A 26,755-nucleotide genomic window follows, 5' to 3' on the forward strand; every position below is an offset into this window, starting at 1 on the left:
GGGGCACACACGGCCCGGCCCCGGGGGCTCCGGGGGGCTCCGGGAGGCACACACGGCCCGGGCAGACCCCGCCGGGCTCCGGGGGGCTCCGGGAGGCACACACGGCCCGGGCAGACCCCGCCGGGCTCCGGGGGGCACACACGGCCCGGCCCCGGCCCCGGGGGCTCCGGGAGGCACACACGGCCCGGGCAGACCCCGCCGGGCCCCTGCAGCACCAGGGGTGCCCAGAGGAAAGGCTGGCAGGGAGGCTTCAGGGTGACCCAGCCGCAGCTCTCCAGCCCCTGAAGGAGCCAGCAAGGAAGAGGGATTGTTTAAAAGGGTCTGGAGTGACGGGACAAGGAGGAATAGCCTTAAGCTGGTGGAGTGTAAGTTTAGATTGGATTTTGGGAAGGAGTCGTTCCCTGTGAGGGTGGGCAGGCCCTGGCTCAGGTGCTCAGAGCAGCTGTGGCTCCCCTGGATCGCTGGCAGTGCCCACGGCAGGTTGGACACCGGGGCTGGAGCAGCCTGGGACAGTGGGAGGTGTCCCTGCCATGGCAGGGCTGGGACGGGGCCCTTCCAGGGACAGGAACAGGACCCTCAGCCCCCTCTTGTCCAGGCTGGGCAAACTGAGTGACCTCAGCCTATGCCTTCCTGGCTTCCCCTCCCGGCCCTTCACCATCCTCGCCGCTGTGGAGCGGTCCGAGCTCAGGGGGCTTTAACCCCCGGGTTTGGGGCAGGGGAGCCGGCGGCCATCGCTCCCCCTCCTTGACTACACCTCCCAGCAGCCCCTTCGCCGCGCTCCCGCCCCCTCAGCGCCGATTGGCGGCTCTCCCGGACGGGTTTCCTCCCTTTCCATTGGCTCGGTGAGCTGTCAGTTCCGGCGCGGCGGCAGGCAGGAAGGGGCGGCATTCACGAACGGGATTTACGCCTTTTGCGCGGGGCGGGGCGCGGCGGCGCGCGGGGGGGGCGGTTGCGCAGTTGGCGTGGCGCATGCGCAGCGCGCGGCGGCGGGGGGCGCAGCGCAGCCCCGGACAGCTGGCGGGGGTACCGAGGGCCGGGGGCGGGGGGCACGGCCGGGGCCCCGCCGCGGCCCCTGCGCTGCGTGCCGCTCTGCCCCGCATGGATGGAGCCTCGCCACCTCCAGTGCCCGCTGCGCTCGCGCCCGGGAGGCCTGACAGGTAACGGGCCCCCGCGGGCCGGACGGGCCCCGCCGCCCTGACGGACACCCCCCCACCCCGATCCCTCCCCTGCCCGCCGCCCCTCGGTGCCCCCTTCCCTGGCAGCTGCGCCCTGTACCCGCTTCGCTCGCAGCTGCATCTGCCGGGCCCCATGTCTGTCAGCCGGCCCCGGTGCCCCGTTCCCTGGCAGCTCTCTCTTCCCCCGGTGCCCCTTTCCCTGGCAGCTGCGTCCCCCCGTTCCCTCCCCAGTCCAGCACACCTCGTCCCCCTTCCCTGTCAGCCGGCCTTCCTTTCCTGTCAGCTGTGCCCCTGTACCCTCTTCCCTGTCAGCTGCCTGTCCTGTAGGCCCCAAACCCTTCCCTGACAGCTACATCCCCCCGCAGCCCTTCCCTCTCAGCTGTCTCACCTCCCTTTCCTGACATTTCCCCCCACCCCTGTCTTTCCCATCAGTTCCCCCCACCCCAGGCTCTGTCAGGTGTCCCCTTATTCCCCCGAGGTGTCACCCCCTTCTCTTCAGCAGGAGTCTGACTGCCCTTAAGGATCTCTCCTCTATCCATCCTCCCACCCCAGCCCCTCACCCCCGTTTTCCCCAGGCCCTCTTCCCCCCAGCCCTGCATCATCTGCTGGTGCCTCCCTGCCAGGTGCAGCTCCTGCTTTCTGGCTTCCTTTCGCTGTCCCAGCCCTGGCACTGCCCTGTCCTCACATTCCTCTCCCTGTTCCTGGGTGTGACCCTGCCCTGCTCCCTCCTCTGCTCTCTGTCCCCTGGCTAAAGCCTTCACAGAAGCGTTCCCTGCCCTGTGGGTGTCCTGCAGCCCCTCTCCTCGCAGAGGGGATCGGCCTCTCCTCCTTTGCAGTTAAACTCCTTCCTGGAGCTGCTGGGCCGTGTGGGACTTGGCGCTGGGGTGTTGCCTGTGCGGGGCTGCGGGGTTGCCTGGCCTCTTCCCTTTTTCCCGTGGATGTGCCAGCTGGGGGTCAGGGGAGAGGCAGGATTGCAGTGGGAGGGCTGAGCTGCGAGCACTGTGTGGCCTGAGTGTGTCAGAGTTTCCCTGAGAGTGCCCTGTGCTGGCTCTGTCAGGGCTCCCATCTCCCCTCTTCTCCTGGCTCCCTGCTCCAGCTCCTGACAACTCCTTCAGCTGGAGAAAAACCTTCTTTTAACAAGGTGTTTGCTGCTAACCAGGGCATTCCCTCTTGGTTTTTCAGGTTTCCTAAAAAAAAAAAAATATATTCCTATCTACACTAATGTATTTTAATTTGATCGGTGACCTCTTGGAAAGTCACGGTAAAGAAGGCAGGGAAACAAGTTGTGAGGATAAAGAAGCCTCTCAGGATGGGTTCTGGGTGGTGTTTGGATGGGTGAAATAATTTATAGGTGCTGAAGGGAAGGGTCTGAGGAATCCTCCCTTGGGATGAGCCGTGTATCCAGAGGCTCTGGTGTGCAGAGTGCTGCTTTTTTCCAGTGACCTTGAGTTTGGAGCCTGAGACACTTGGGCTCATCCAAGCAGTTAGGAATGGGATTGCTTGTTTAAAAGTGCTGATTTCAGGAGTCCTGCTGCTCTGTGGAGTCCTTGGGGCAGACGGAGCTTTCCCAAAGGGTGCTGGTGCCAAGGCTGGGGCTCAGCCCCCTCAGTGCAGAGCCCATTGCTGTCGTTGTGTTGCTGTGGGTGGGAGGTGCTCAGGTGGTTCCATGAGAGGGAAATACAATCCAGCAAAGGAGCCATCCCCCAAATCCAGGCTGTGTTGGGAGCGTTTGATGTTAAATTGATGGAATTATTTGTTATCAGTGTCAAGGTTTTGTTTCCAGGCTTGGAGTGAGTGTTCCTTTCCATGGCCTGGAGTACCCTTTGGAAGCGTACTTTCCCAGGAGCTTAAGGGGCTTTTAAGTGACTGTCCGTGTAAACAGAGCCTGCCAGATTTGGAGCCCATGGAAAACTGTGCCTTGTTAATTTTTGACTGTGGATTTAAGCGTTGCGAAAGTTCCGTTTGTGCCCTGGAGTTCTGTGTGGCAGCGGCCTGAGAGTCCAGGGGAAAGTGCAGGAGCTGCAGGTGGGCTGATCCTCTGTGAGCTCCAGGGAGCAGCTTGAGGAGAGCTTGTCACTGGAGGAGGTGACAGCAGTTACTGCATCCCGGGTTTTTAGTCCTGTCTGGGGTGTCCCAGGCAGGTTTGGAGCAGTGCGGGATGAGGGAAAGTTGTCCTTGAAGGGTGATAGAGAAATGTGCCCTGGTGTCACCCAAGAAATAACCCCAAAGAGGTCACGGGAGCATGGAATGGTGTGGTTGGAAGGGACCTTACAGATGATTTTGTTGCAGTGGCAGGAGCACCTTCCAGGTTGTTCCAAGGCCTGTCCAGCCTGGCCTGGAGCAGAGAGAGGTAGGGGCGAGGTTAGCTCTTACGTGTAGCCAAAGTGAAGCTGCTCGTGGAGTCAGCCCTGGTAGCAGCAGTGCAGATTTGTCCTAAATTGTCCCTCGCCCTGGGACTTAATCCCTCATTCCACCAGAGCCTGGTTGTGCCGGGTTAGTTAAAAGCCAGAAACTGCAAGAATGGGTTAGAGCAGAATTTGCACGGTGGTTTTGCCTAAAGAGGAACATTCTTTGCCAATTTCCATGGTGGAAGTTTCCAAGGAATTTCCAATTCCTTTAGTGGTGACAAAGACTCTTTGGAGGGGCTTCATGTTTGGAAGCCTTTGTGTCTTAAGAAATTGGGAGGCACAGTTGATTTTTGTCTGATTTTTTTTTTTTATTGTTACATATATTTTGCAGGAGATCTACAAATCTAGGGAGATTTTGTTTTATTCCAGTTTGAAACTGGAGGCTGGATCTACCTGTACAGTGGTGGAGTCAATAGTCTTTAGTGTTAAGAACACTTAATATTGATTTTATTTGCTTGTTTTTTATTTATTTAATATTTGAATGAGTTCACTGTCATATCCATGGGGACTCGGAGTCTGGGATTGTGATCAGTTGTGGCTAATGCTCAAAATGTGATCTGGAATGAGATTTTGGGCTTCTTAATCCTTCGTCTGTGTTTCCATGATACTTTAAAGTTTGCCAGAGCCTTTGTAGTTGTGGAATACCTGTTGAGCAACAAAAAATAGCAAAGGGAAAGGAGGAAAGGCTCTTGGAGCCTTCTTGGCCAAGCAAAGGCACAAGATCTGGGAGACCTTTGAGCATTTTATTGCATCCAGTTGCCAAATCAAGCACTTTCCTGGAAAGAGAGACACCTTAGGCTCCTGCATTCCTGTTGGACTGAGCTTTATCCAAGCCTGTTACTCAAGGTCTGATTTCTTGGATGATTTTCCTCGCCTGTATTTTTTAAGAAGTTAAGATGTGCTGATATCCTGAGACCTGGGCCACCTCTGAGTTACCACAGCTGGCAGTGACTTGTCCAGAGAGTTGGGAAGCTCCACAGCACATCAGTAATCCCAAAAACCCTCCCAGAAATAGCCAGCTCCTTTGTATTGCTGCTCCCACCCGGGCAGGGTTCCACAAGGTAGAAGATGCTGGCACAGAGGAGCCTTGGTTGAAACACCAGGGAATTTGGGTCTGGTAAGGAGCGGTGGTTTTGGGAGGTTTGGATATTCCTTCTCTCTGTTTGTACAGTATTAATGGTTTTGCAGTGACTTATTTAGCTCTAAATTGGCCTCTTGGTGTGCGTTATTTATGGCTGTGTATGGGAGATCTGGATCTTTCCATGCACGTGCATTTTTCCGTGTGTGTCCTTGAGGTTGTTTGGTGCTGTTGGAGGAGAAAGGAGCTGATTAGAAATTAGCAATAAGTAGAGGTAGGAAATGTGACAAAAATACTCCCAAAAGAGCAGTGGGGTGTTTGTCAGTTGGGAGGTGACAGCCTGCCTGGCACTGGCACAGTGGGGTCGTAAGAGCCAAATCCAGTTGCTCTCAAAGAGGAAGACAAGAAATCTGCCTGGCAGGGAAGAAGAGGAGGGAGCTGGATGTTGTTTGGAGAGGGGAGAGTGTGGACAGAGCCTGGCAGTGTTGTAGGGAGGCTCTAAGAAGAGTGGAAGGCACTGAGGTGCTGAGGTGTGCTGGGATATTGTCCCTGTGTCTTTTGAGGATGGACTTGGGAACAGCTTGAAGCCGTTCCCTCTCCTCCTGTCCCTGTTCCCTGGGAGCAGAACCCGACCCCCCCCCGGCTGTCCCCTTCTGTCAGGAGCTGTGCAGAGCCAGAAGGACCCCCCTGAGCCTCCTTTTCTCCAGGCTGAGCCCCTTTCCAGCTCCCTCAGCTGCTCCTGGGGCTCCAGCCCCTTCCCAGCTCCGTTCCCTTCCCTGGACACTCTCCTGCTCCTCAGTCTCTCTCCTGAAGTTTGGGGAAGCAGCTCAGAAACCCCTCAGGAGCCGCAGCGTCAGCAGATCCACCTGCCCTTGTGCCCAGATGCTGCTGCTTCCTCCCCTTCCTGTCCTTGGGAGCCATTCCTGAGGGAAGTTGTTGTTGTGGCTGCCCCATGCCTGGAAGCGTCCAGGGCCAGGCTGGACAGGGCTTGGAGCACCCTGGGAGTGTGGAAGGTGTCCCTGCCCGTGGCAGGGTGGGACAGGAGGGCCAGCGGAAGCCCTCCTGTGGCAGCAGAGAATCAGATGAGGTTTGCCAGGGCTCCTGTTTATTGTGGCGTTCCTGTGAAATGCTCTTGTTTCAATGAATCAGCATTTCCTCATTTAGAAGAGGAAAATTTTGGCTTCTTCTGCTTGGAAATGTTTTTAAACTAGAAGGTTACATAGGACAAAATGGGCGTTTGAAATTTCATTTTTATTCTTTTTGTCATTTTAAAGAGAACAGTAGAAATGCCTAAATGGGCCAGGCTGTGGGATGGAAACTGGGGGAATTGCAGAATTTCTCAGGGACTGACTGGTCCTTTGCTAGGCAGCCTGTCCAGCTCAGGGTTGTGACCATCACTCTGCAATTTGAATGTTTTTTTAGCAGACGTAGCCAATTCCATGGGGTTTCAATTATTTTGGTTAGTACATTCAACTCCATTAAGAGTGTGCAAAACTCTTAATTTCTCCTGGAAATTCAGTTTTAACTGGTCACCTCTTTTCTCTTGCTGAGGTAATTAGGTGTTCAGTTCTGACTTCATGGCTGGCTGTTGTGATTTCCAAGGAATGTTTATGTCCTTCTGGATATTTTAGGGGTGTTTTGCTGATAATCCAATGTAGTAAATGAGAGAGAAGATGTGGCCAAAAGCATCAGTGCTGTGTTTATTCACAGCATAGTATAATCTTTGTTGGTTGTAGAGTTTGGGAAACATGACATTGGACATGAGTGGTCATGGAATGGTGGGAGGGAAACCTGGGACAAGAAACTGCTTCCGACTCACAGTGTCTCTGCTGGGATAGAAACATGGATTTTCCAGGCTGATATAGTCCTGGAATTCTGCTCATCATGAATTTCTCCACAAACTGGGAACGTCCTTGAGCCAGACATTCATTCTCCCATTGTTCCTTCCTTGAGTTTCTTCAGGAGCCTTTATTCCAAACGTTCCAGCTCTTAGCCACCGCTGTTCCTGGGAGCTTGGCACTGTGTGAGTGGCCTAACGTGTGGTGTCCCTGCCCTGTCCCTGCCCTGTCCCCCGTGCTGCCCTCAGGTAACTGACGCCCTCGGTGCGGATCCTGGCCCGGCTGGAATGCTTGGATGCACAGCAGCTCTTCCCACAGCTTCTCTTCGTCTGCCCCACTGCAAGAAGATGGCAAAAGCCAACATCACCAGAGACATCATCCACAGGCAGATCAAGGTACGTGTGACCCCGTGTTCACTGGTGTTGGTGGAGAGGGGGGAGTCAGTGCTGGAGTGGGAAAAGCTCCTGGTGTTGCCTTTACTTGGGAACGAGATCTTTGTTACTTACATATTGATAAGCCCTGTAAGGAGCTTAGGAGAACAACCACACAGGACTTGTCACTGTCCTTAAAGGAGAGCTGGGATGAAGTCTGGCATGACAGGAGCACAGTTCCTCTCCCTGGGCTGGTTTGCCATCAGCAGCTCTTTTCCTTCTGAGTTGAAGAGAGAAATAGAGCTGCTTGTGTTTGGGCACCACAAAGGCCCTTAGCCAGCTTCCCTCTCTGCTTTCTGTGTTCTCCCCGTGTGATCTTGCCATCAGAGGTATTTCTGACTGTAGTAAAGCTAATGATCTCTGTCACAGCCTCTCTGTCTCCTTTTCTTTAGAGAGTGCTGTGTTACTTCCTTTGTGTCGGGAAAAAAAAACTTGTGCAGTGGTGGGATCAGTCATCTGATGGCTGCTTTGGTGGAATATCAACGTGAAAGGACTGGCTGCAGCAGACACAATAGGCAATTATTGCTGGGACTCAGAGGCCTGAAATCATTTGCAGCTTTGCTGATAATCAGCATTCAGGAAAGGATCTGTGAGTGGCCAGAATAGGGAACTGGGAGCTCGAGTGCTCGCTTTGCAGTTTGGTACCAACTGTTATAAACTCTGTTATAAGCTTGTAATTCAATCCATGTGCAAAGATTTGTTTTGCTGCCCTAACAAGGAAGGGCTGGTTCTGTGGTTTGAGCCTTAGCTTGGGACTGTCTCAGACTGCCTGCATGTCAGACTTTGACGTGTGACCTTGGGAAGATTGCTAAGTCAGGCAGTTCCTTGTAGGAAAAGCAGTATCCTACCCCACAGCCCTCACAAAGCCACTGAGGCTGCAGTAGCACAGTATTATGCCTGCAGCACCTTGCATGGGCCTTGCAGTGCTTTAGGAATGCTCTCCACAAAAGTACATCAAGGGGTTTGAAGTCTGTCATGGAAGCTCCTACAAAAAGCCTGGTTTGTTTTGCCTCCAACCCTTTTATGTCTGTCTCCATTTTGTCTTCAAATAGCTTTTGGTGTGTGGAGTTCATTACTGAGCTTTGGGCTGGAAAGGGAATTCAGCACTTCTGTGTCTGCTCTGGGACTGCTGATGTGCTCCAAGCACCACCAGGGTGATTTCTTGGGCACCACCAGGGTGATTTTGACATTGGTGCTCCCATCTCTAAGTGCTGATGACAAAGGATTACATTGATGAGTGTGGCATGGAGTGAGACCACAGCTGGGTCAAGTCCTAGGGAAGGATCTCCATTTAGATATTCCATCCAAAATCTGACTGGCATTCTCTCTCCTTCATTCCTGCCTCTGCAGTTGGCCTTCTTTCATCAGAGCCATCTGCTGATGCATCTGTGAGCCCTGTGAGATCACAGGGGAAACAACTGTCCTGCTTTCCTTCACCTTCATTTGTACTGACGCAGTTCTGTGGCAGCTGTTCCCATCCCTCTGGAACAGCCTGTGCGCTGCAGCTCTGCTCCCTGCCTGAGGAATAACCCGTCCCTGAAGGCAGCTGGCCAGTTCCACTCCCCAGCTCTTCACCCCATGCTGCTGGTGCCTCGGGACAGGCTCTGCAATGGCACAGTTCTCCTGGGCAGCTCTGGTCCAGGACTGCTGTGCTCAGGATGGAGGTCCTGCTGAAATCCTTGCCAAGGGATAATAGCAGGCATTCCCAAGTTCTTCCATGTCTTCTTTTTCAGGCCCCAATTAGGGTCAGCTCACTCTGCCTCAGTGTGGGCCTCCCAGAGCTGGTTTGGGCTCCTCAGCTGGAGCCTGGCACTGAGTTACACAGCATTTTAAATCGGTTCAGGGGCAAAGATCTGCTCACCTGGAGATGTTCAGAGGATGGGAAGGCTGGAGAGGGACTTGTAACAAGAATGTGTAGTGATGGGAGAAGGGGGAATGGCCTTGAGCTGAAGGAGGACAGGGTTAGATGGGATATTGAGAAGAAATTCTTTCTTGTGAGGGTGGTGAGGCCCTGGCACAGGGTGCCCAGAGCAGCTGTGCCTGCCCCTGGATCCAAGGCCAGGATGAACGGGGCTTGGAGCAGCCTGGGACAGCGGAAGGTGTCCCTGCCATGGCAGGGGTGGTGCTGGAGGGGCTTTGAGGTCCCTTCCCACCCAAACCATTCTGGGATTCTGTGACTCCCTACTACAGTACAGGACCCGCAATGTGGTGTTGGGGGGACACCCCAATAGCTGGTGTGCTTTTTAAAGTTGAAGAATGTTCTCTGAGAGGGCAGGAGGAGTGCTGTGTTTGCCGTGCTCAGGGTGGTGCCTGTTGCTCCTGCAGGAGAGGGGAGCGCTGGGCTTCGAGCGCCACTACCACGTCACCGACCCCTTCATCCGCCGCCTGGGGCTGGAGGCTGAGCTGCAGGTGAGTGTCCTGAGAGCAGACCAGCTCCTTGGAGTGCACCTTGCTGCAGGAGTGTATGAACTGCTCTGCTTTGTGAGGTCAGTGCTGATTTCTTGGTCCCCCAAACTGCATCAGAGCCAGGAGTAGCTCAGTGAGAGCTTGCGTGAGCTTTCTGCGCTACCTGGTGCACCTACAGGAGAACCTTTAACAGGGTGGGCACACCTAATCTCAGCACTGATGCCTGAAGAAGACAGTTGTCGTCTGTTGAACGTGCCCAGCTCTAATGGGATCCCTAAGGAACAGGTTGTAGTGCACTCTGACACACCTTAGAAAGGACTGTAAGATTATACAGAATATTTGGAGTTGGAAGGGACCCACAGGGATCATTGAAGTCTTAAGTGAACAGCCCCGTCTGGGAGTCAAACCCACAACCTTGGCATTAACAACACCCTGCTCCACCCAACTGAGCCAGCCTCTCACACATCAATTATCTTGGTTTGGGGGAGAAAAGGATTCTTTTGTCCCCCTTTTCAGTCACATCTCCCACATCAAATGCTGCTCAACACTCCCCCACTTCCTGGTGCAGTTGTTGGTTAATGTGGATGAAGATGGATGATGTAGTCACCCAGCAGCAAGGTGCTTCTAACAGAGCTATCAAAAGTGCATTTTCCCTGTGTTCCCAGAGTGCCTGTACATGTAATTTGTCAGCCTAGCCAAGGGCTTTGGAAGCAAAGTCACCTTTCTGTGTGTACAGCAGGATTTCAGCTGTAGCCTCTGAGACTCAACTGCCATTTTATTCAACACTACCTTTTTCTATTTGTTTCATTTTGCCTTTTCTACCCCAACTGCTCTAGCATGTCTGTCTTTTCTGGAGGTGCTTATCTAGCATGTGGAGTTCTTTGCAGGGTTGGAATTAAAAAAAACCTGCTTTTATTGGAGGAAGTTATTTGTGAGGAGCTCACTGTGTCCTTGTCTTAGGACAGCTCTGTTTGATACATCTGAAGTTTGAGTAATGCCATCTTCCCTTGCCTCCTTCCCTCAGGGTCACTCTGGGTGTGTCAACTGTCTGGAATGGAATGAAAAAGGAGAGTAAGTATGTGGCTTCATTTGGGGAATCAACAAAGCCATAACCCCAGGTTTTCCCAAGAGTAGGATGTAGGTCATGTTATCATAAGCAGCTGCTTCCCATTTCTAGTAAAGTGGAGCTCAAGCTCAAATTTTGAGCTGTAGTAGAGCTCACGCTTCAAAAGAAGCTTTATTTTGTTAAATATATCTGGATATTATTAGAAATGGCCCTTTAGTGAATTCAGAAGGGAAATGGTCAGACTAAGAAGTGGAGATTGAAGGCTGCTTCTCTTCTCTTCTCTTAAGTGGTATTATGGATTATAATGGATCTTTAGGATTTGCCCAGCTGGTGGTGACATTTCCCCACCCCCTTCACCATGCTGTTAAAACCTGCTGCTGGGGGACAGATATCCAAGGAAGGAGGTAGAGAATTCACCCCTCTGCAATTTTAGAGGGACTCTAAAGAGCAACTTCCAGTAACCAAGTGGAATGAAGAGTTTCTGTGTGAGAAATGAGTGCATTGGAGGAAGAGTGGGTATTTCTGCACATGCCTCTTACAACAGCCAAAGTCTGCCCTCTGATACTCTTCAGAATTATTTACCAGTGAAAATCTCATGTGCTTGAAAGAGAATGGCTACGAAAAAAATCTAAGTTTAGAAGAGCTGAGAGTTGCAGATGTCAGATTCGTTTGCTCCAGATGCAGATGGATGGACAAGGCCAAGAGCACCTTGCAATGACTTTAAAAGCAGTTTGTGGTTCACCCCACGAGCCCTGGGTCTGCCTGGGCACCTCTGGAGCCTGGGAGTGAATGCCTTGGCTGGGCTTCAGAGATGATGTGGAGCAGTTAACACAGCCAGGGTGGTAGGGAAGGTGGAGGCCCTGCATTGTGCTGTTGACCAAACACTCCTGCTTTCCCATTGCCATGCGGGTGAGATCCTTTGGTCAGCTGTGTTTCCTGTGGAGCTGCTATTTTGTCTGCTTTAGCTCCTAGACCTGGCTGAAGGGATGGGTGCACAGTGAGCAGCAAGAACAGAGAGCTGAGGGAAGAGAGGAAATGGGATGGTTAGGGCTGAATTAATTTAATGGATGTCTGTGGTCAAACAGCTCCACAGACCCGGCCGTGGTGTGGAACAGAAGAATTCATGGTGCATATTTGTCTCCCGTTCCTTTTAGCTTGTTGGCCTCTGGCTCTGATGACCAGCATACCATTGTGTGGGATCCTCTGCACCACAAGAAACTCCTTTCTATGCACACAGGACACACTGCAAACATCTTTTCTGTCAAGGTATGCGCTTACAAGGAAAGAGCAGCTAACAGAAACAGCAACCTGAGCAGTAAAAAGATAAATCCTTGCTGGGAAACATTTTCCTGCAAGCAGTTTCCCCCCGCAAAAAAAAAAAATTGAATATTTCTAATTATGGGGAAAAGTATTAAATCTAATATTGCACTTAGTTTATGCAGATCCCAAGCTTATTCTCTCAGTGAGTTGGAAGGAAATGGTTGTAGCAAATTGGGATGTGGGATGAAGACACTCTTGTGTGTCCTGCTGTAGCTGGTGACTCTTGAGTGTGCATACTGACCTGTGTAGTAGGGAATAACGTGTTGGCCCACGTTCCTGAAGCAGAGTTCCTGCTCTGTGACTGCCAGGGTGTCCATGTGAGCAGCCCCAGTGCTTCTCCAGGCTGAGTGTCCAATCCCTGTCCGCAGTTCTTGCCGCACTCGGGGGATCGGATCCTCATCACGGGAGCTGCAGATTCCAAGGTGCACGTCCATGACTTGACTGTCAAGGAGACCGTACACATGTTTGGAGATCACACCAACAGAGTGAAGCGGATTGCCACGGCTCCCATGTGGCCAAACACCTTCTGGAGTGCCGCAGAAGATGGCTTAATCAGGTACAGAATTGCAGTTGGTTTGGTTTTGGGAACCATCACAATGTGTGCTGTGCACAGACCTGAAGGGAGGCTGTCTCTGTGCTAAACAGCTTAAGCTTGTCTCTCCCTTTCCTAAAACTGGAAAGATACATTTTGTAGAGTCATAAATACTCTCCTCAGCTCCTTCATTTTCCTCACTGCTGGAAAGGGAGGCCGGGAAAGGAACAGGTCATGACTTGGGAGTTGAATTTGGAACTTGAATAAATCTGTGCACATTATAGATCTGCTCTTAATGATTCTCCTGGTACTGAGGCCTAGTGTGTGTTGTCCCAGCTCAGGACATTGCATGAGTCTCTTCCTGCTGCTTCTGTTCCCCCGTGACATGTCTGCCTCACTCCCACCCCTTTGCAGGCAGTACGACCTGCGGGAGAACAGCAAACGTTCCGAGGTGCTGATAGACCTGACTGAGTACTGCGGGCAGCTGGTGGAGGCCAAGTGCCTGACAGTGAACCCCCAGGACAACAATTACCTGGCCGTGGGGGCCAGCGGGCCCTTTGTGCGGCTCTACGACATCCGCATGATCCACAACCACAGGTAACAGCGCCTGGCTGTTGGGGGATTTCCTGGTGCAGGGATCTGCTCAGGGCTCTGGTGGGAAGAGGGACTTGCAGGTGTCCAGCACTCACCTCTTTCTGGGAAGTTTCGCTCCATTTTTTCTGTCAAAGTCTTTTAGCTGAGTACACCGGGGTGGTGTGAGGCTGGTGCCCCCATTGCTGTGTGGGCAGCAGGCCTTGTCCTCGCGGGTGGACAAGAAAAGCCAGAGTAGATGAGGCTTCCAGCAGCTGAATGCTGTGGTTATCATAAGGCTCTTCCTCTCTCTGGGCAGGAAGAGCATGAAGCAGAGTCCCTCAGCTGGAGTGCACACGTTCTGTGACCGGCAGAAGCCCCTCCCGGACGGGGCGGCTCAGTACTACGTGGCAGGTACGTCCCTGCTCTGGGCTGGCACGGGGGTGACCGGGGACTCCACTGCCTGCAGAAACAGAGTTCTGCCCATCACACACAAACCCCTGCTCAGGGGAGCTCTGCCATGGGATGTTCCGTGGAATTGCAGGTTACTTCACTGGGGTGGTGAGCTAGCCTTGCTGCTTTTTGTCCAGCATAGATGTGTTTTTGTCACTCCTACTGCGCAGTGAAGGATTGGATATCACCTGGGCTCTATAGGCTCTCCTGGAACTGGTCCCAGCAAAGCTGCCGTTCAAAATCTTTTTGGCACAGAAGTGACTTGTCCTCATCTTGCAGATGAAGAATCAGTGATGCAGTATCTGAGCAATCTAGATGACATTTTTCTCCAGTGCTCATTATTTACTATCTTTTACTCCAAAATGTTTGGGTTTTTTGTTTTTTGTTTTTGTTTTTTTTTTTTTTTTTACAATATCTCAGACCAGCATGTTCAGCAGACCAGTTCTGACAGTCCTGCTCCTGATGATTCCCACTAGAGGATTCCTCAGGTCCCCTGAATTGGTCATGCAACACATCTGCTGTCTGAAGAACAGAACCTGTGTGTGAGCTGAATATTTAGGAGCTTTGGTTTCCTTGTGCTGAGGGCTTTATTAAGGAAACTTAATTAGGGGGTTGAGGATGGAGGTATTTGCAGATGGCCACAAATCGCAAAAGCCAAATCCTAGTGAATCCCCAAAACTGAGATTTGCTGGGTTCTGGAGGCTCATTGTTAACCAGGCAGTTATGATGCCTGTCTTCATGTGGGGTGGCTGTGCAAAATTGGAATCATGGAATCACAGACTGGTTTGGGTTGGAAGGGACCTTAAAACACACCTTGTTCCACCCGTGCCGTGGGCAGGGACACCTTCCACTAGACCAGGTTGCTCCATCCAACCATCCAGCCAGGCCTTGGACACTTCCAGAGGTGGGGCATCAATTAAAGGCCCCTGTGCATGGTTTGGTTCCTCGTGGAAGGATCCCGTAAACAGCGGGAAATGGGAAATCCCGTGGGTGCTTGTGCTCCGTGACTTTGCTCTTGTAAAAGGGAGCAGCTGGAGTAGGACAAAGACAACAGTTAAGAGTTAAGCCAATAATTCTGGACTTGTCCTCTCCACAGGGCACCTCCCAGTGAAGCTTCCAGACTACAACAACCGGCTGAGGGTCCTGGTGGCCACGTACGTCACCTTCAGCCCCGATGGCACCGAGCTCTTGGTCAACATGGGAGGGGAGCAGGTAAGGAGGCAAAAAAGCTTCACACTGGGTCACTGGACATTGTTGTGTGCTATTGAAAATAGGTACAGCAACTTCTCTGTGGGTAATGCGATTGATTTTAAACTGCTTTCTGATTAATTCAGACTAAATACTTGGGATTAGGGATATATTTGTTATGCTGTCGTTGATCAAAGTTAAACCACGTTCTGTTGTGGTTTTCCAATTCACATTTCACTCTCTGGAAGAGGGGAAAGAAAATAAACAAAACCAGTTTTGGAACTGACCTTTGTTGACCTAGAAAGGATTTCATAACTCATTCTTGAAACATCAGACTGCTTCTGTAATAGAATGTAGTGAATGAGGAACTTGGAGAAGCAAAGGCCTTCACCTGGAATATTGATTGCTTTAATTTTAAGCTCTGGGTGATATTCATGGATCTTTTGTAAAGCCTATCAGTGGAATGAGAAAATCCTCCTGACAGCATTAATCAGCGTGGATTAAACAGGACCTTTGCTTGTGGGCAGGTTGCACTGTGCTTGTCCTCTCCAGCTCTTTCTCACACGTGCACTCAGTCCCTTTAGGAGAGGGTGAACCGTGGGTCTGGCCTGGGCTGTGCATTCCTGTCCCAGTACAGCTATAAATTAGGATTTCACAGAGCTGCCCTGGGAGTTTCTCGGGAAATACTGGTTTCATCTTAGAGAGACTTTTCCTCAGTGTCCTGCCTCTTCTCTGTCAATAGGTGTTTGGTTTCTTCATTATCATGGTGTTAATTGAAATATCTCAGTTGCTTAATTGAAATATGAAGCTTTCTGAGCAGGTTGGTCAGTGGTCAGGTCATCTTTTAAATTCTGCAGGTGTGGAGTAAGACCAGGTTCCTGTTAGTCAGTGTTGTTCTCTCTGAACTGGGCTGGACTGGGACACACCCCAATTACTGCTGCCATCCCTTGTGTGTCCATCTATAAAAAAGATTCCCAGTGAGAAAATTGGAAGAAGCAAACACAAACAGGGATCTGTGTACCTACTGAGCCCTCTTTTATTTCTGACCTGAGCGTCTCTGTTTTGCAGACTTGTCTCATGCTCTTTTTTCCTTTCCTCAGGTCTATTTGTTTGATCTGACATACAAGCAGCGACCATACACTTTTCTCCTCCCAAAGAAGTGCCACACTTCAGGAGGTAAGTGTGATGCAGTCACAAAGGGAGCGAACAGCAGAGGGGAGTTCTGTACTGCACAGTTCATTTTCAGGGTGCGGGAGGAGAATGAAGCAGGCTGTGGGTGTTGCTGGGCTGCTTCTGCAGTGCAGTTCATACCCTGGTGCCAAAATCCTTCTGCAGTGGGACAAAACATGAGGGCAGAAGTGACCTGTGGAGAGGGTGGGGTGTGTGTGAGTTGAGAGTGCCTGAAGCTGTGCTCAGGGATTAAGCTGACTGTTCAGTGGTTGAGGTCCTGGTATCCTCCCAGACCATTCCAGGATTCCATGATAGTCCTGAAATCAGTCAAAGGTAATTCCCGTAGCACTTAGTTCTCTGCGTGTCTGCTTTTTTGATCTAGAATTGTATTGCAAAGGACACTGCAGAGATTTGTAAATATAAGAGGACAAATCAAATCCAGGTGGCTGGAGCAGGTGGACTCATGGAAGTTTTGTTTCTGCTCTGAATGGGGCTGTTGTGTTGGGTTGGCCCTGCTGTAAAATAAACCCTGAGCTTGTTTAATCTACATTGATACTTAGCATGGCTGTATATATCTTTCTCTAACCTTCAGAAGTGCAGAATGGAAAAACCTCTACCAATGGAGTGTCCAATGGGATCCATCTCCACAGCAACGGCTTCCGCTTGGCCGAGGGAAGGGCACACGTGAGGTGAGGGCACAGCTGCCCCTCCAGGGGCTTCTGTGGCTTTGTCCTTTGCCTCTCACAGGGTGAGGTGCTGCCAGAAAGGTGTGAGTGCAAATCCCTTGCCCTGTTCCTGAATTGCCTAGTGGCCTCTGTTCTTGGGGCTGTGTTGGCCTCTTGTGCCTGGGCTGTGAACAGGAGTCAGAGCAGGCAAGAGCATCCTAGGAGGAACTGTCTGTGAGGATATTTCCTCTTATGATGAATTAAGGTGGACAAAACTAAGAAATGATTTTTCAGGCCTGGAAGCAAAGTGTCCTGAGTGGTGATTGCTTCCTGGCCTGCAGGAACTGTGTGTTGATAGTGGCAGAGGCTGGCAGGTGAAGGAACCTTGCTTCCCTCTGCCAGTTTTTGGGCACCTGCCTGCTGCAAACTGAACTGAAGCAGCCGGAATTGTTCTGTGACAACACTGGAACACTAGTGCCATTCCTAACATGGGAGCTAGGACTGGATGGAGCCTCTTCTATTGCTCCTGCCGATTTCTTTCTTTAGGAGCAAAATGCAACTGGGGTGAAGGAGCAGCAGCACATCTTGGTGGCTGTTTTTCTTCCAGCTGATGAGACTTGGTTCAAAGTCAAGACACTTATTTAATACCATATATGGGTAGTCTGGGTTCCTCCGAAGGCGCTTTGTGGACTGTTTCAGCTCCTCTCCTCTAGATGGCCCCTCCACCGCGGCAGCAGCAGTGGGGCTGGAATTTTGGGTTGTGGAGCATGGGCCTGGTGAGCTCAGATGCTTCTGCATGTGCATTGTTGTGCATTGCTAAAAGAGCAGTGGAAACGTTGTTTATGCAGTCGAAACAAAGACGTATTGGTGAAGTCTGATGCTTAAAATACCCACTGCTCAATTTGGAGTGTCTCTGTAGATGAATAAAAATTGGAAACAGTCAGATGATGTAGTGAGACTGCCAGAGGGTGAGGGGCCCTGGCACAGGGTGCCCAGAGAAGCTCTGGCTGCCCTGGAAGTGTCCAAGGCCAGGTTGGATGGGGCTTGGAGCAACCTGGGGGGGTGGAAGGTGTCCCTGCCCATGACAGGGGGTGGGACTGGATAGGCTTTAAATTCTCTTCCCACCCAGACTATCCTGGGATTCTGTGGTCAAAACCAAACTTTCCTCTTAAACTCCAGTTCTTCAGGTCCAGAATGCCTTCTGCCTTTTCCTGAATCTTTTATTAGGAAGTCTAGCAAACATAGCTAAGCTGGAACTAAACACTGCAGACTCTGACCTGGAGCGAAGAACGTACAACTTATCTGTGCTGCTCCCTTCTTCCCCTGCAGCCCCCAGGTGGAGTTGCCCCCGTACCTGGAGAGGATCAAGCAACAAGCCAACGAGGCCTTTGCCTGCCAGCTGTGGACGCAGGCCATCCAGCTGTACAGCAAAGCTGTGCAGAAGGCCCCCAACAATGCCATGCTCTATGGGAACAGAGCTGCTGCCTACATGAAGCGCAAGTGGTAAGGGGGCAGTGTCACTGCAGGTGACTCCCAGGGGCCACCTTGGTCCCTCTGGCAGGCAGGGTTGGGGTTGTCACGCTGAAACATAACTGGGCACCTCTGGCACACAGGGATGGTGCAGCAGTCTGGGCTGGACAAATTCTGGGGAGGCACAGCCCACCTACTGATGTGCTGTGTGAAATCCTGATCCTTTCCTGTTTAAAAAGAAACCCAAAATCCACATCTGAATCACAGCATTCTGGATGTCTCCAAGGGTGTCTGTGTTTCTTTGGATGGTTCTGATTTGCATTAAAGAAGGGCTCTTAAATCTGCTGTCAACACATGACGTAATGGTGACTGTGCTTTATAACATCCCATGACAGGAGGTTGTTTTAGGGCTGCTGGGGTGGCTTTGCTTGCTGCTTTATCCAAGAACCTCACACTGCAGACACTCAGACCTGGTGCTTCCTGTGTTACCCCAGTTAACCCACACTCCTTTGACTGGAAACAAACCTCTGGGAGGGGTCTGGGGAGGTGGCAGATCCTTGCAGTCCGGAGAGGATTCTGCCCTGCTGGTTGCAAAACACCCTGTCAGCCTCTGCAGTAGGTAATGTCTGCTCTGACCAGTGGCCAGAGCTGCATCTGCAAGATACAGCTGAGTTATTTTAGTGCCTGTCCCCTTGAGCAGAGTTAGACTGAGTACCATGACTTGCCATTAACATATTTAAAATAGCTGTGGTCCTTCATCTCCATTTGCTTTGTGAGGATATCCTTCTCCTCTCCCTGCTGAAATCCCCAGTATGAATTCTCCTCTCTTCTTGCCAAGATAAAGAGCAGCCAGCAGTTGTTGTGACTGTTGGTAACTGGCCTACTGGCTGTTTTGCAATAGCAGAGATTTGGGAGCTGCCTCAAAAAGACCTCAGTGTTCAGAAGGAGAAGAACAATAGGTTGGGATTAAGGGATGGAACACAGAAGCTGAGTGCTGATCTCATGAATGACATTTTTCTTACAGGAATCATTTTTCCCGAAGGGTGCTGGCACATCTGAACCTTTCAGTGTGTCAGCTACTGCTTTGCCACACTTTTGGGTAGCAGGAAGATGTGGAAAACATACACAGTGGGTTTCTGTGGCATGCAGGGGCTAGGATTTCAATAGCAGTGAGGTGATACCTGCCAGGTGCAGAAAAGGGGCACTTTTCTGCTAGGAACAGTTTGTGGAGTGTGGGGAAGGTGGCTGGGATGTCACTGAGCAGGGGGAGAGGCAGACAGTGACCCAGGCTGAACCAGCACATGTCTCTGAGGTGTTCTTGATGTCTGGAGCAGGAACAGGTACAGGCCACCCTCAGAACCCTGCAGGTTCTGCTTTGGCCTCATTCTCTGAATAACAGAGCAAGGAAAAAAAGGAAGGTCTGTAATTTCCTAATCTCCCCTTGTTCATCTCCCTTAAGACGCTGCTCATATTTTCCAGCACTTCTAAGGCTGTCCTTTGAAATTTTGCTCCTAAAAGCCAACTGCATCCCCCTCTGGATTGCTTTCAGCAGTCCACGTTGGCAGTACTGCGCTGATTTCTAGTTTTGCACAAGATGAGTCAATCCTGTAACAAAGGGAGAAGTCAGAGCCTGCTTACCATGTCCATTTTCACACCAGTCTGTTGGGCTGCCAATGCTGGTAGTTGAGCTTGAAGGATGTTTGAGGGTGGCAAAGCAGTTTAAAAGCCCAGTCAGGTGTGCAAGTGTGGGACACCTGTCTGTCACCCTAACAGGTAACTTGCATTCCCTCTTTCCGTGACTAAAAACGGCCTGTTGCTGCGTGTCCTGAATTAACCCTGGCAGGGCTGTGCTGGGGAGTGGCCAGGACCCACCTGGACAGGAGGGAGCTGCAGGGTGCATGGATTGCAAAACAAGCTCCTGCAAGATTCGGAGCTCCCCTTAAAAAGTCCAGACACTGAGACAGCTCTTCCCTGTTCCACCTGTGCATGAGGAGGAGCTTCTTCACTGTCAGGGTGACAGAGCACTGGGACAGGCTGCCTGCAGAGGGTGTGGAGTCTCCTTTACTGGAGATTATCAAAGTCTGGACACAATCCTGAGGAATGTGCTGCAGGGAGCCCTGTTTGTACAGGGAAGGAGTCCTGCATGACTTTCAGTGCTCCCTTCCAACCTGAGCCTTCCTGTGGCTCCCTGACAGAGGTTTCACGTGATCTAAAATTGTTGCTCTGTGAATTCATCCTCTCCTTGGAGTGTTTTGGACCTTGGTGGGTTCAGTGCACAGAATTCTGGAATGGTTTGGGTTGGAAGGGGCCTTAAAGCCCATCTCATTCCATTCCCTGCCATGGGCAGGGACACCTTCCACTATCCCATGTTGCTGCAAGCACTGTCCAGCCTGGCCTTGGACACTTCCAGGGATGGGGCAGTCACAGTGGGGCATGTAGATCACAGATATGAAACATTAGCATTATTATTATTATTGTTACTATTATTAACCATCAAATGGAGCCTTGGCACTCTGTTTAGGCAGCTAGTGGTGTCTGAGCAGTTGAGGTACCCCAGGTGTGTCTGCCCTGCCAGCCTGAGCTGGGCACCACACAGGGTGCAGGAAGCAAGTCCCTCCTGCTTCCAGAGCACAGCCAGACAGCCTCACTACCAGAGCCCTGAGCTCGGGGAAATCAGGCTGTAAACAGATACAAATACCCAGAACCGTCCATCTGCTGTAACGCTCACTCTGCCGTTTGTTCCTGTAAAGGTGAGAAAAGGTTCCTGCTCCAGACGTTTGTCCCTTGGTGGTGGGAGGCCCTGCAGCTGCTGGCCGGGGCTCCGTGGGCCGGAGCTGTGCCGTGTGTCCACACAGGGGCACGATTGAGCTGTGACAGGGAGCCCGCCTGGCACGGGAGGGCTGTGCTGCCTGGCCAGAGGGCTGCTGCATCCTCCATCTTCAAAGGACTTCCCGAAATGTGCTGCAGCAGGGAGCTCTGCTCTCTTGGATTTAAAATGGCAGGTCAGGGCTGGCGGGGCAGCCTGGTGTGGTCACATCCCAGAGCTGCCTGTGGGCGTCTGCTGAGGCCTTGGGGAGGCTGGGCTGGGTCAGGTGGTGCCCCCGAGTCACAGCAAATGCTGTTAGTGAGCTCCTGGGGTGTGGGATTGTGTAGAGAGCTGGAAACAACAAGCTGTGGAGTGAAATGAGGGCTGGGAAACAGCAGTGGAAAATGTTTGCTGTTGCTGCTTGGGCTGGCTAATCCACCGCTCTGCTTTCCTCAGGGATGGGGACCATTACGATGCTCTGAGGGACTGCTTGAAGGCCATATCCCTAAATCCATGCCACCTGAAGGCCCACTTCCGCCTCGCCCGCTGTCTCTTTGAGCTCAAGTACGTGGCAGAAGCACTGGAGTGTCTGGATGACTTTAAAGGGAAGTTTCCAGAACAAGCACACAGCAGTGCCTGCGATGCACTAGACAGGGATATCAATGCTGCCCTCTTCTCCAAGACTGATAACGGTGAGTGCTGCTGCTCCTGGGCTTCTCCAAGGTTACACTGAAATCTAATGAGCACACAAGGACTTCCCTCCTTAAACTGCCCCTCTGAAGTAAAGCTCCAACTTCTGATAGAGATTGATTGTTGCTGTGCACAAAACCTAGCCGGAGCCTGTTCTTTCCTTGTGCCTGGTCCTGGTTGGCTCTTGAGTGAGAATGTGATAAAAGGAGTCTGATGTAGCCAGGAGATAATCTGGAAGGAAGGAAGCTCATGCTCTGAGCCCTGCTTCCTGCTGGAATCGTCCTTAACTCTTCTCTAAGGCTGCTGGGGTCTCCTGGGGTGTGTTTTGCTTAGAACTCCCCCAGGGGTGCTGAGGGAAACGTGTTGTCCTTGCAGCTGAAGACAAGAAGGGGGGTGGCCCCATCCGGCTGCGAGCCACGGGCCGCAAGGACTCCATCTCTGAGGATGAGATGGTGCTGAGGGAGCGCAGCTACGACTACAAGTTCCGGTACTGCGGCCACTGTAACACCACAACAGACATCAAGGAGGCCAATTTCTTTGGCAGGTATGCTGGCAGATGGTAGCAAGGGTGCAGGACAGGAGCGAGCAGCAGCAGGATGATCTGTTCTGTGGAAGCCTCACGTGTAGTCCCATGTTACTGTTGATAAAATGACACGGACGCTGGTTTGGAGGGTTGGGAGGAGCTGACAGGAACCCTCCTCCTGCGTTGCTGCAGGAGCAGCTGATGAGGAGCAGATCCACAGAGGACCTGGTTGGGCTAGCAATTCAGAAATCCATTTGGGATTGAAAACAGGGCTCCCGGGGATGCAGGGAACCAGCATGGGGAGCTTTATCTGGATGTGTAAGTGTGAGGGATGTCAGCCTGCTGATGATAGAAGCCATGTGAAATTCTCAGCCTGCTGGAGCCTGGCTCTTGAGCGTGACCCCCAGGCTCTGCTCCTCTGCCCTAGCAACGCCCAGTACATCGTCAGCGGCTCGGACGACGGCTCCTTCTTCATCTGGGAGAAGGAAACCACCAACCTGGTGCGTGTGCTGCAGGGAGACGAGTCCATTGTGAACTGTCTCCAGCCTCATCCCAGCTACTGCTTCCTGGCCACCAGCGGCATCGACCCGGTCGTGCGACTCTGGAACCCCAGGCCGGAGGTAAGAGCTGCAGCCAGAGCCTCCCTCTTTCCTGCTGTCTTTTCTCACTGGGCTTTACCATTGCAGCAGCAGGAGCAGCCCCTCCTTGGTCCTGAGTGCTCTCCCCTGGTGTCTTGCAGAGTGAGACCCTCAACGGCCGCGTGGTCGTGGACATGGAAGGTGCTTCCCAAGCCAACCAGCGGCGGATGAACGCGGACCCGCTGGAGGTGATGTTGCTGAACATGGGCTACCGGATCACAGGACTGACCAGTGGTGGGGCTGGAGGCTCAGATGATGAAGACAGCTCAGAGGGGCAAGTCCAGTGCCGGCCCAGCTAAAACAGAACTGCCTCTCCTTCCTCTAAATGTTTGGCTGAAAGGGAACCGAGTTTCCTTGGTCCTGAACTTTCTCTGGTGAATGACTGCACTGTTTCGCACTATGCACAGGGTAGGACAAGCTGGCAGGGGCAGGAGCGGCCGTCTCTAAACCATCACCACCTCCTCCTCCTCCTCCTCCTCCTCTTCCATGGCAGTGCAGTCCGGGGTCTGCCTTTAGTGGAATTTAGTCCCAACAGGGGTCTTTGAGTTGTCTGTGAGCAGTGTAACTGGTGATTATTTTTCCAGAGCTGCTGTATGATCTGGTACAGGGGCTGTTGCCTGCATTGCAGGGGGGATGTTAAATTCCTGAATAAAATACAAACCTAGGGCAGGGGTTATGGAATGAATTTACTGCAGTGATGCTGAAAGCTTGACTGTGCTACCAGCCTGTCTAGAGGCCCCCGATTTACAGATGTTGGCCATGAAACACCTGTTTTGTCCCAGAACACCTTTCTTCTGGCTTCCATCTCAGACACGTCAGCAGATGTAGCTGTGCTGTATTGAGGACTGGAGGCTGCCTGTCTTGTCCCCCTGTCGTAGCTGAGGGGTCAGTGAAGGCACTGGGTGTGTGCAGCTCCACGGGGCAGAATGAGCTTGCCCAGTTCTGATACTCCCTCCTGTGGTCCCTGAGCCCTTGCAGGGAGGTGACAGCAATGGGCACAGGCTGGATCAGAGGCCCAGGACTTGTGTAGCTAAAGCTGCTGAGGAAAAGGGCAGGTGACAGCCCCTCTCCATTGCCCAAGGTGTGTAGCTGTGTTCGCTTCCTCCTCTCCATGTCACCTGGGCAGGAGCTGAGGATGTTGTCACCGTGTGAATGATACAGCTACAGTCTGGAGCCGTCAGAAGCAGCATTTCTGTGCAGCCAGCTGCTTTGTCTTGGCCAAGGTGGGCCTTCCCTGCCTCCTTGTTGGTGTAACATCAGATGGATTCGTGGTCCTCTCAGGAGCCCTCCTTCCTCTTCCCAGTCCCCACGGCCTGGCTGGCTGCACGGCCAGGAGCACACCTGGAAACACAGCACTGTACTTCCATTCCTCCCCCCTCCTGTAACACACAGCCCTGTTTTCACCTCTTGCAGTTGCCAAACACTAAATACCCCACAGATCTTACACAGCTGTGCTACAACCACCTCTGGAGGTTGTTTTTTCTAGGACTATCAACTAAGACCAAAGAGCCCCTGGAGATCTGAACCGCTCTGCGCTGTCTCGTGTCTCTTCCTGCCGAAGGTCTGAACATGTTAGCCTTGGTCCCAGGGGTGTGAGGTGTGTGTCTGGGAGTGTGTGCGCATGTGTGTGTGCCGTTCTTCCATGTGGTGCAATCCCTGGTCTTCCTGTTGCTGCCGTGGAAAGATGAGAGGCCTCCCTTTCCTCCCCTGGCTGCCTCTGGCTGCCAGGCACTGCTGAGCGCAGCTGCGCAGGGCTGCCTGAGCCAGGGCTGTCTCTGCCTTCCAGAACAATCCTGGAGATGAGGAGCGAGAGAGGTCAGCTGGCAGCATCTCTCTGTTCCTGCAGAGGGAGGGCTGGGACCCGAGGGTGCCCCTCAGACAGACTCTGCTGCTCTGTCCCGGGGTGAAGCCCAAGCCCGCGCCCGCCCCGCTGCTGCGGGAGCCCCTCAAAGGGCCCAGCTCCCCGTGCTCTGCCCGGCTGTGGGGGCAGGAGCGGCCTCCCCTCTCGTGCTGAGGCAGAGCTCACCTGGGCCAGGTGTCCCTCAGCTCCTGGGGCAGGTTGGTTTGTTTTCACGCAGTACCTGTGACTGTTGAGTTCACCTGGCTGGGGGCGTGCCCAGCTGCACCCCCGGCATTTGCTGCTCTTCCAAACCCAGAGGCAGCAGAAAATTCTCCTCACTTGGGTGGCTTTCTGACATGGTCTGCCCTTTTCTTTTTTTTTGCTTAAGGCTTCCTACTAGACGTATCCTCTTCTTTTTTTTTTTTTTTCCCTCTTCTCCTCCCACTCAAACTTTTTTTTTCAGCTTTCAGTAGACGTCTGCAGACTTTGATTTTTAAACTGAGAGACTGAGATGGAAAGCTCTGAAGAGAACAGACCTCTCCCTCCCCATTCACCTTTTGCTGTGGCAGCTATTTTTTGGTTTTTTTTTACCCTTGTGAGACAGTGCAGCTCTTTTACCTGCCAGTTGCAGTGTGAAAGCAACCAGATTCCCTGCCTCTGCAGTGGGTTGCTGTTTTTAATGGCTGCTTTGGTTAAAAAAAAAAGGAAGATTAATAATAATAGGAGAGAAGGGGAGAGAAAAATCTTTCTGCCTCTAGCCCCTTTTCCCCTTGCTGTGGGCAGATTACCTGCTTGTCGCTTGTTAACGAGGAATTTGTATTTATTGGTGAAGGAAAAAAAACACGCTGGGGAAGTCAGGAGAAGATGTTGCTTTATTGACCTCTGCTGTTTACTTCAACCCCCTCTTTGGGAAAGCTTCTTCCTGCTCTTTCTGGTTAACTCTTTCTAGCCTGGGATATGCAGGGACGCCTCCTTTATTTTTGTATTCTAGCAATGGGCTCTCCGTTAGGAGACTCTAGGATTCTCTTAGTGTTGCAGTGACCATTGCTTCTCGCTTTTTTGAGTACTAAAGACGATCATCTCGTAAACTTTGCCCCTGCAGTTGTAGAGGTAACACACGAGCCTTACTGCCCTCATTAGAAGGAGCAGAAAACTTGTTTCTCTGGTCCCTGGAAGAGAAGGGGTTAAGCGATTAAACAATTCTTTGTTCTAGTTCTTTCTTGGTGTGTTTTGTTCGGGGGATCCTTGTGGTTTTGCTCTACCTTTCTCCTCTGTGAGGGTGGGTGGAGGGTGGCCTGGTTGGGCCAGGTCCTGTCAGTTCTTCAGAGAACAGAGGCTCCAAAAACTTGCGTGGGAAGGGGGCTGGGGAGCCCAAAATGTGGCCCTTAGGCTGTGGTGGCCACAGAGTCAGTGCTGAGGTAATTTATCCATGTTTGGGAACTCGGAGCTGTCAGTGGGGCGAGGGTTTGGAGCTGCCAGCCTTGGGGTGGGGATGGGAGGAGGGGAGGAAGCACGTCCTGCAGAGCTGCTCCAGCAGTCCCTGTGTCTGCTCTGAGACAGCAGAACTCTGAAATCTGGGGAGGCCCTGCTGGGCCCGGGAGCCCGAGGGAAACGGGGAGGCACAGAGCTGCACGAGCCCAGCCTGCCCTGGAGCTGCTCCCAGGAGCGCCTTGGCCTGGGCTGGGGGCTCGGGCAGAGCCGAGGTCACCTCCACCTTCCTGAGGGAGCTCCCGAGGGGTTCCTGTGTCAGCAGCAGCACATCCCCTGCCCTACACGGTGCGCCCACCACCAGCCTTTGTGTCCAGAGATGTTCCTTTGCTAAAGGATTTCACAAACTCACTTTTTCCTCCGGATTCCTGCTGCAAAGCCTCCCAAGTATTTCCTTGCTGTCCAATCTGCAGGCCTTAAGGGAGAGTTAGAAAACCAAGCTGTTATTCTCAGAATCCATCTGAACTCTTCTCTTAAAAGTTCCCGTTGGACACCTTTCAGCCGAAGGTCTTTTGAGGCCTCTTCATTTCAAATCCTGTCTGATATAAATTATTGCTTTAAAAGGCAGTTCTGCTGTAACAAAGCAATGAGCATCCATAGCTGGAATTGGCAATCAGCTAATTGGGTCAGCTCTTGGAGTGAGTGGTTGGAAGCTGAGTGTTTGAATTTGTGGGTGGAAATGGGTAGAAGGACCCAGAAAATTAGTTTTATTTGTCATTAGGATGAGAGGATTGGGCTGAGGAGGCAGAGGAGGGATACGCTCTGGGATGTGGGGGGAGGAACATATTTGCAGCCTGACTGACAAATTCACTTTTCTCTGATGGAACTGTTGGCAGTGCCAGCGACAAAACTGCAGAGGGCTCAAGATGGGTCCTGCGTGTGAGCAAAATGAGAGCAGGGTGCTGGAATGCGCCTGCTGTGGGTGCTGGGAGCAGCTCAGCCCTTGGGGCTGCTCAGGCCTTGCCTGCAGGACAGGAGGCTGATGGGGACCCCCTTGGGG

The 26,755-nt window shown here is 52.2% G+C and overlaps 1 protein-coding gene across 1 annotated transcript; it reads left to right on the top strand.

The window, feature by feature from the left end:
* Nucleotides 1–1,019: 1,019 nt before the first annotated feature.
* Nucleotides 1,020–25,479, top strand: WDTC1 (WD and tetratricopeptide repeats 1). Its single transcript, XM_068172559.1, has 16 exons — nt 1,020–1,157; nt 6,748–6,894; nt 9,256–9,339; nt 10,361–10,407; nt 11,557–11,668; nt 12,091–12,278; nt 12,669–12,851; nt 13,144–13,238; nt 14,374–14,489; nt 15,566–15,641; nt 16,228–16,324; nt 17,630–17,803; nt 21,033–21,268; nt 21,642–21,810; nt 22,217–22,409; nt 22,529–25,479. The coding sequence occupies exons 2-16, from the start codon at nt 6,787–6,789 to the stop codon at nt 22,724–22,726; spliced, it is 2,076 nt and encodes a 691-aa protein (XP_068028660.1). The 5' UTR covers nt 1,020–1,157; nt 6,748–6,786; the 3' UTR covers nt 22,727–25,479.
* Nucleotides 25,480–26,755: the final 1,276 nt, after the last annotated feature.

Source organism: Anomalospiza imberbis, chromosome 25 (genome assembly GCF_031753505.1).
Source record: "Anomalospiza imberbis isolate Cuckoo-Finch-1a 21T00152 chromosome 25, ASM3175350v1, whole genome shotgun sequence".
In the NCBI taxonomy this organism is placed as follows: domain Eukaryota; kingdom Metazoa; phylum Chordata; class Aves; order Passeriformes; family Viduidae; genus Anomalospiza; species Anomalospiza imberbis.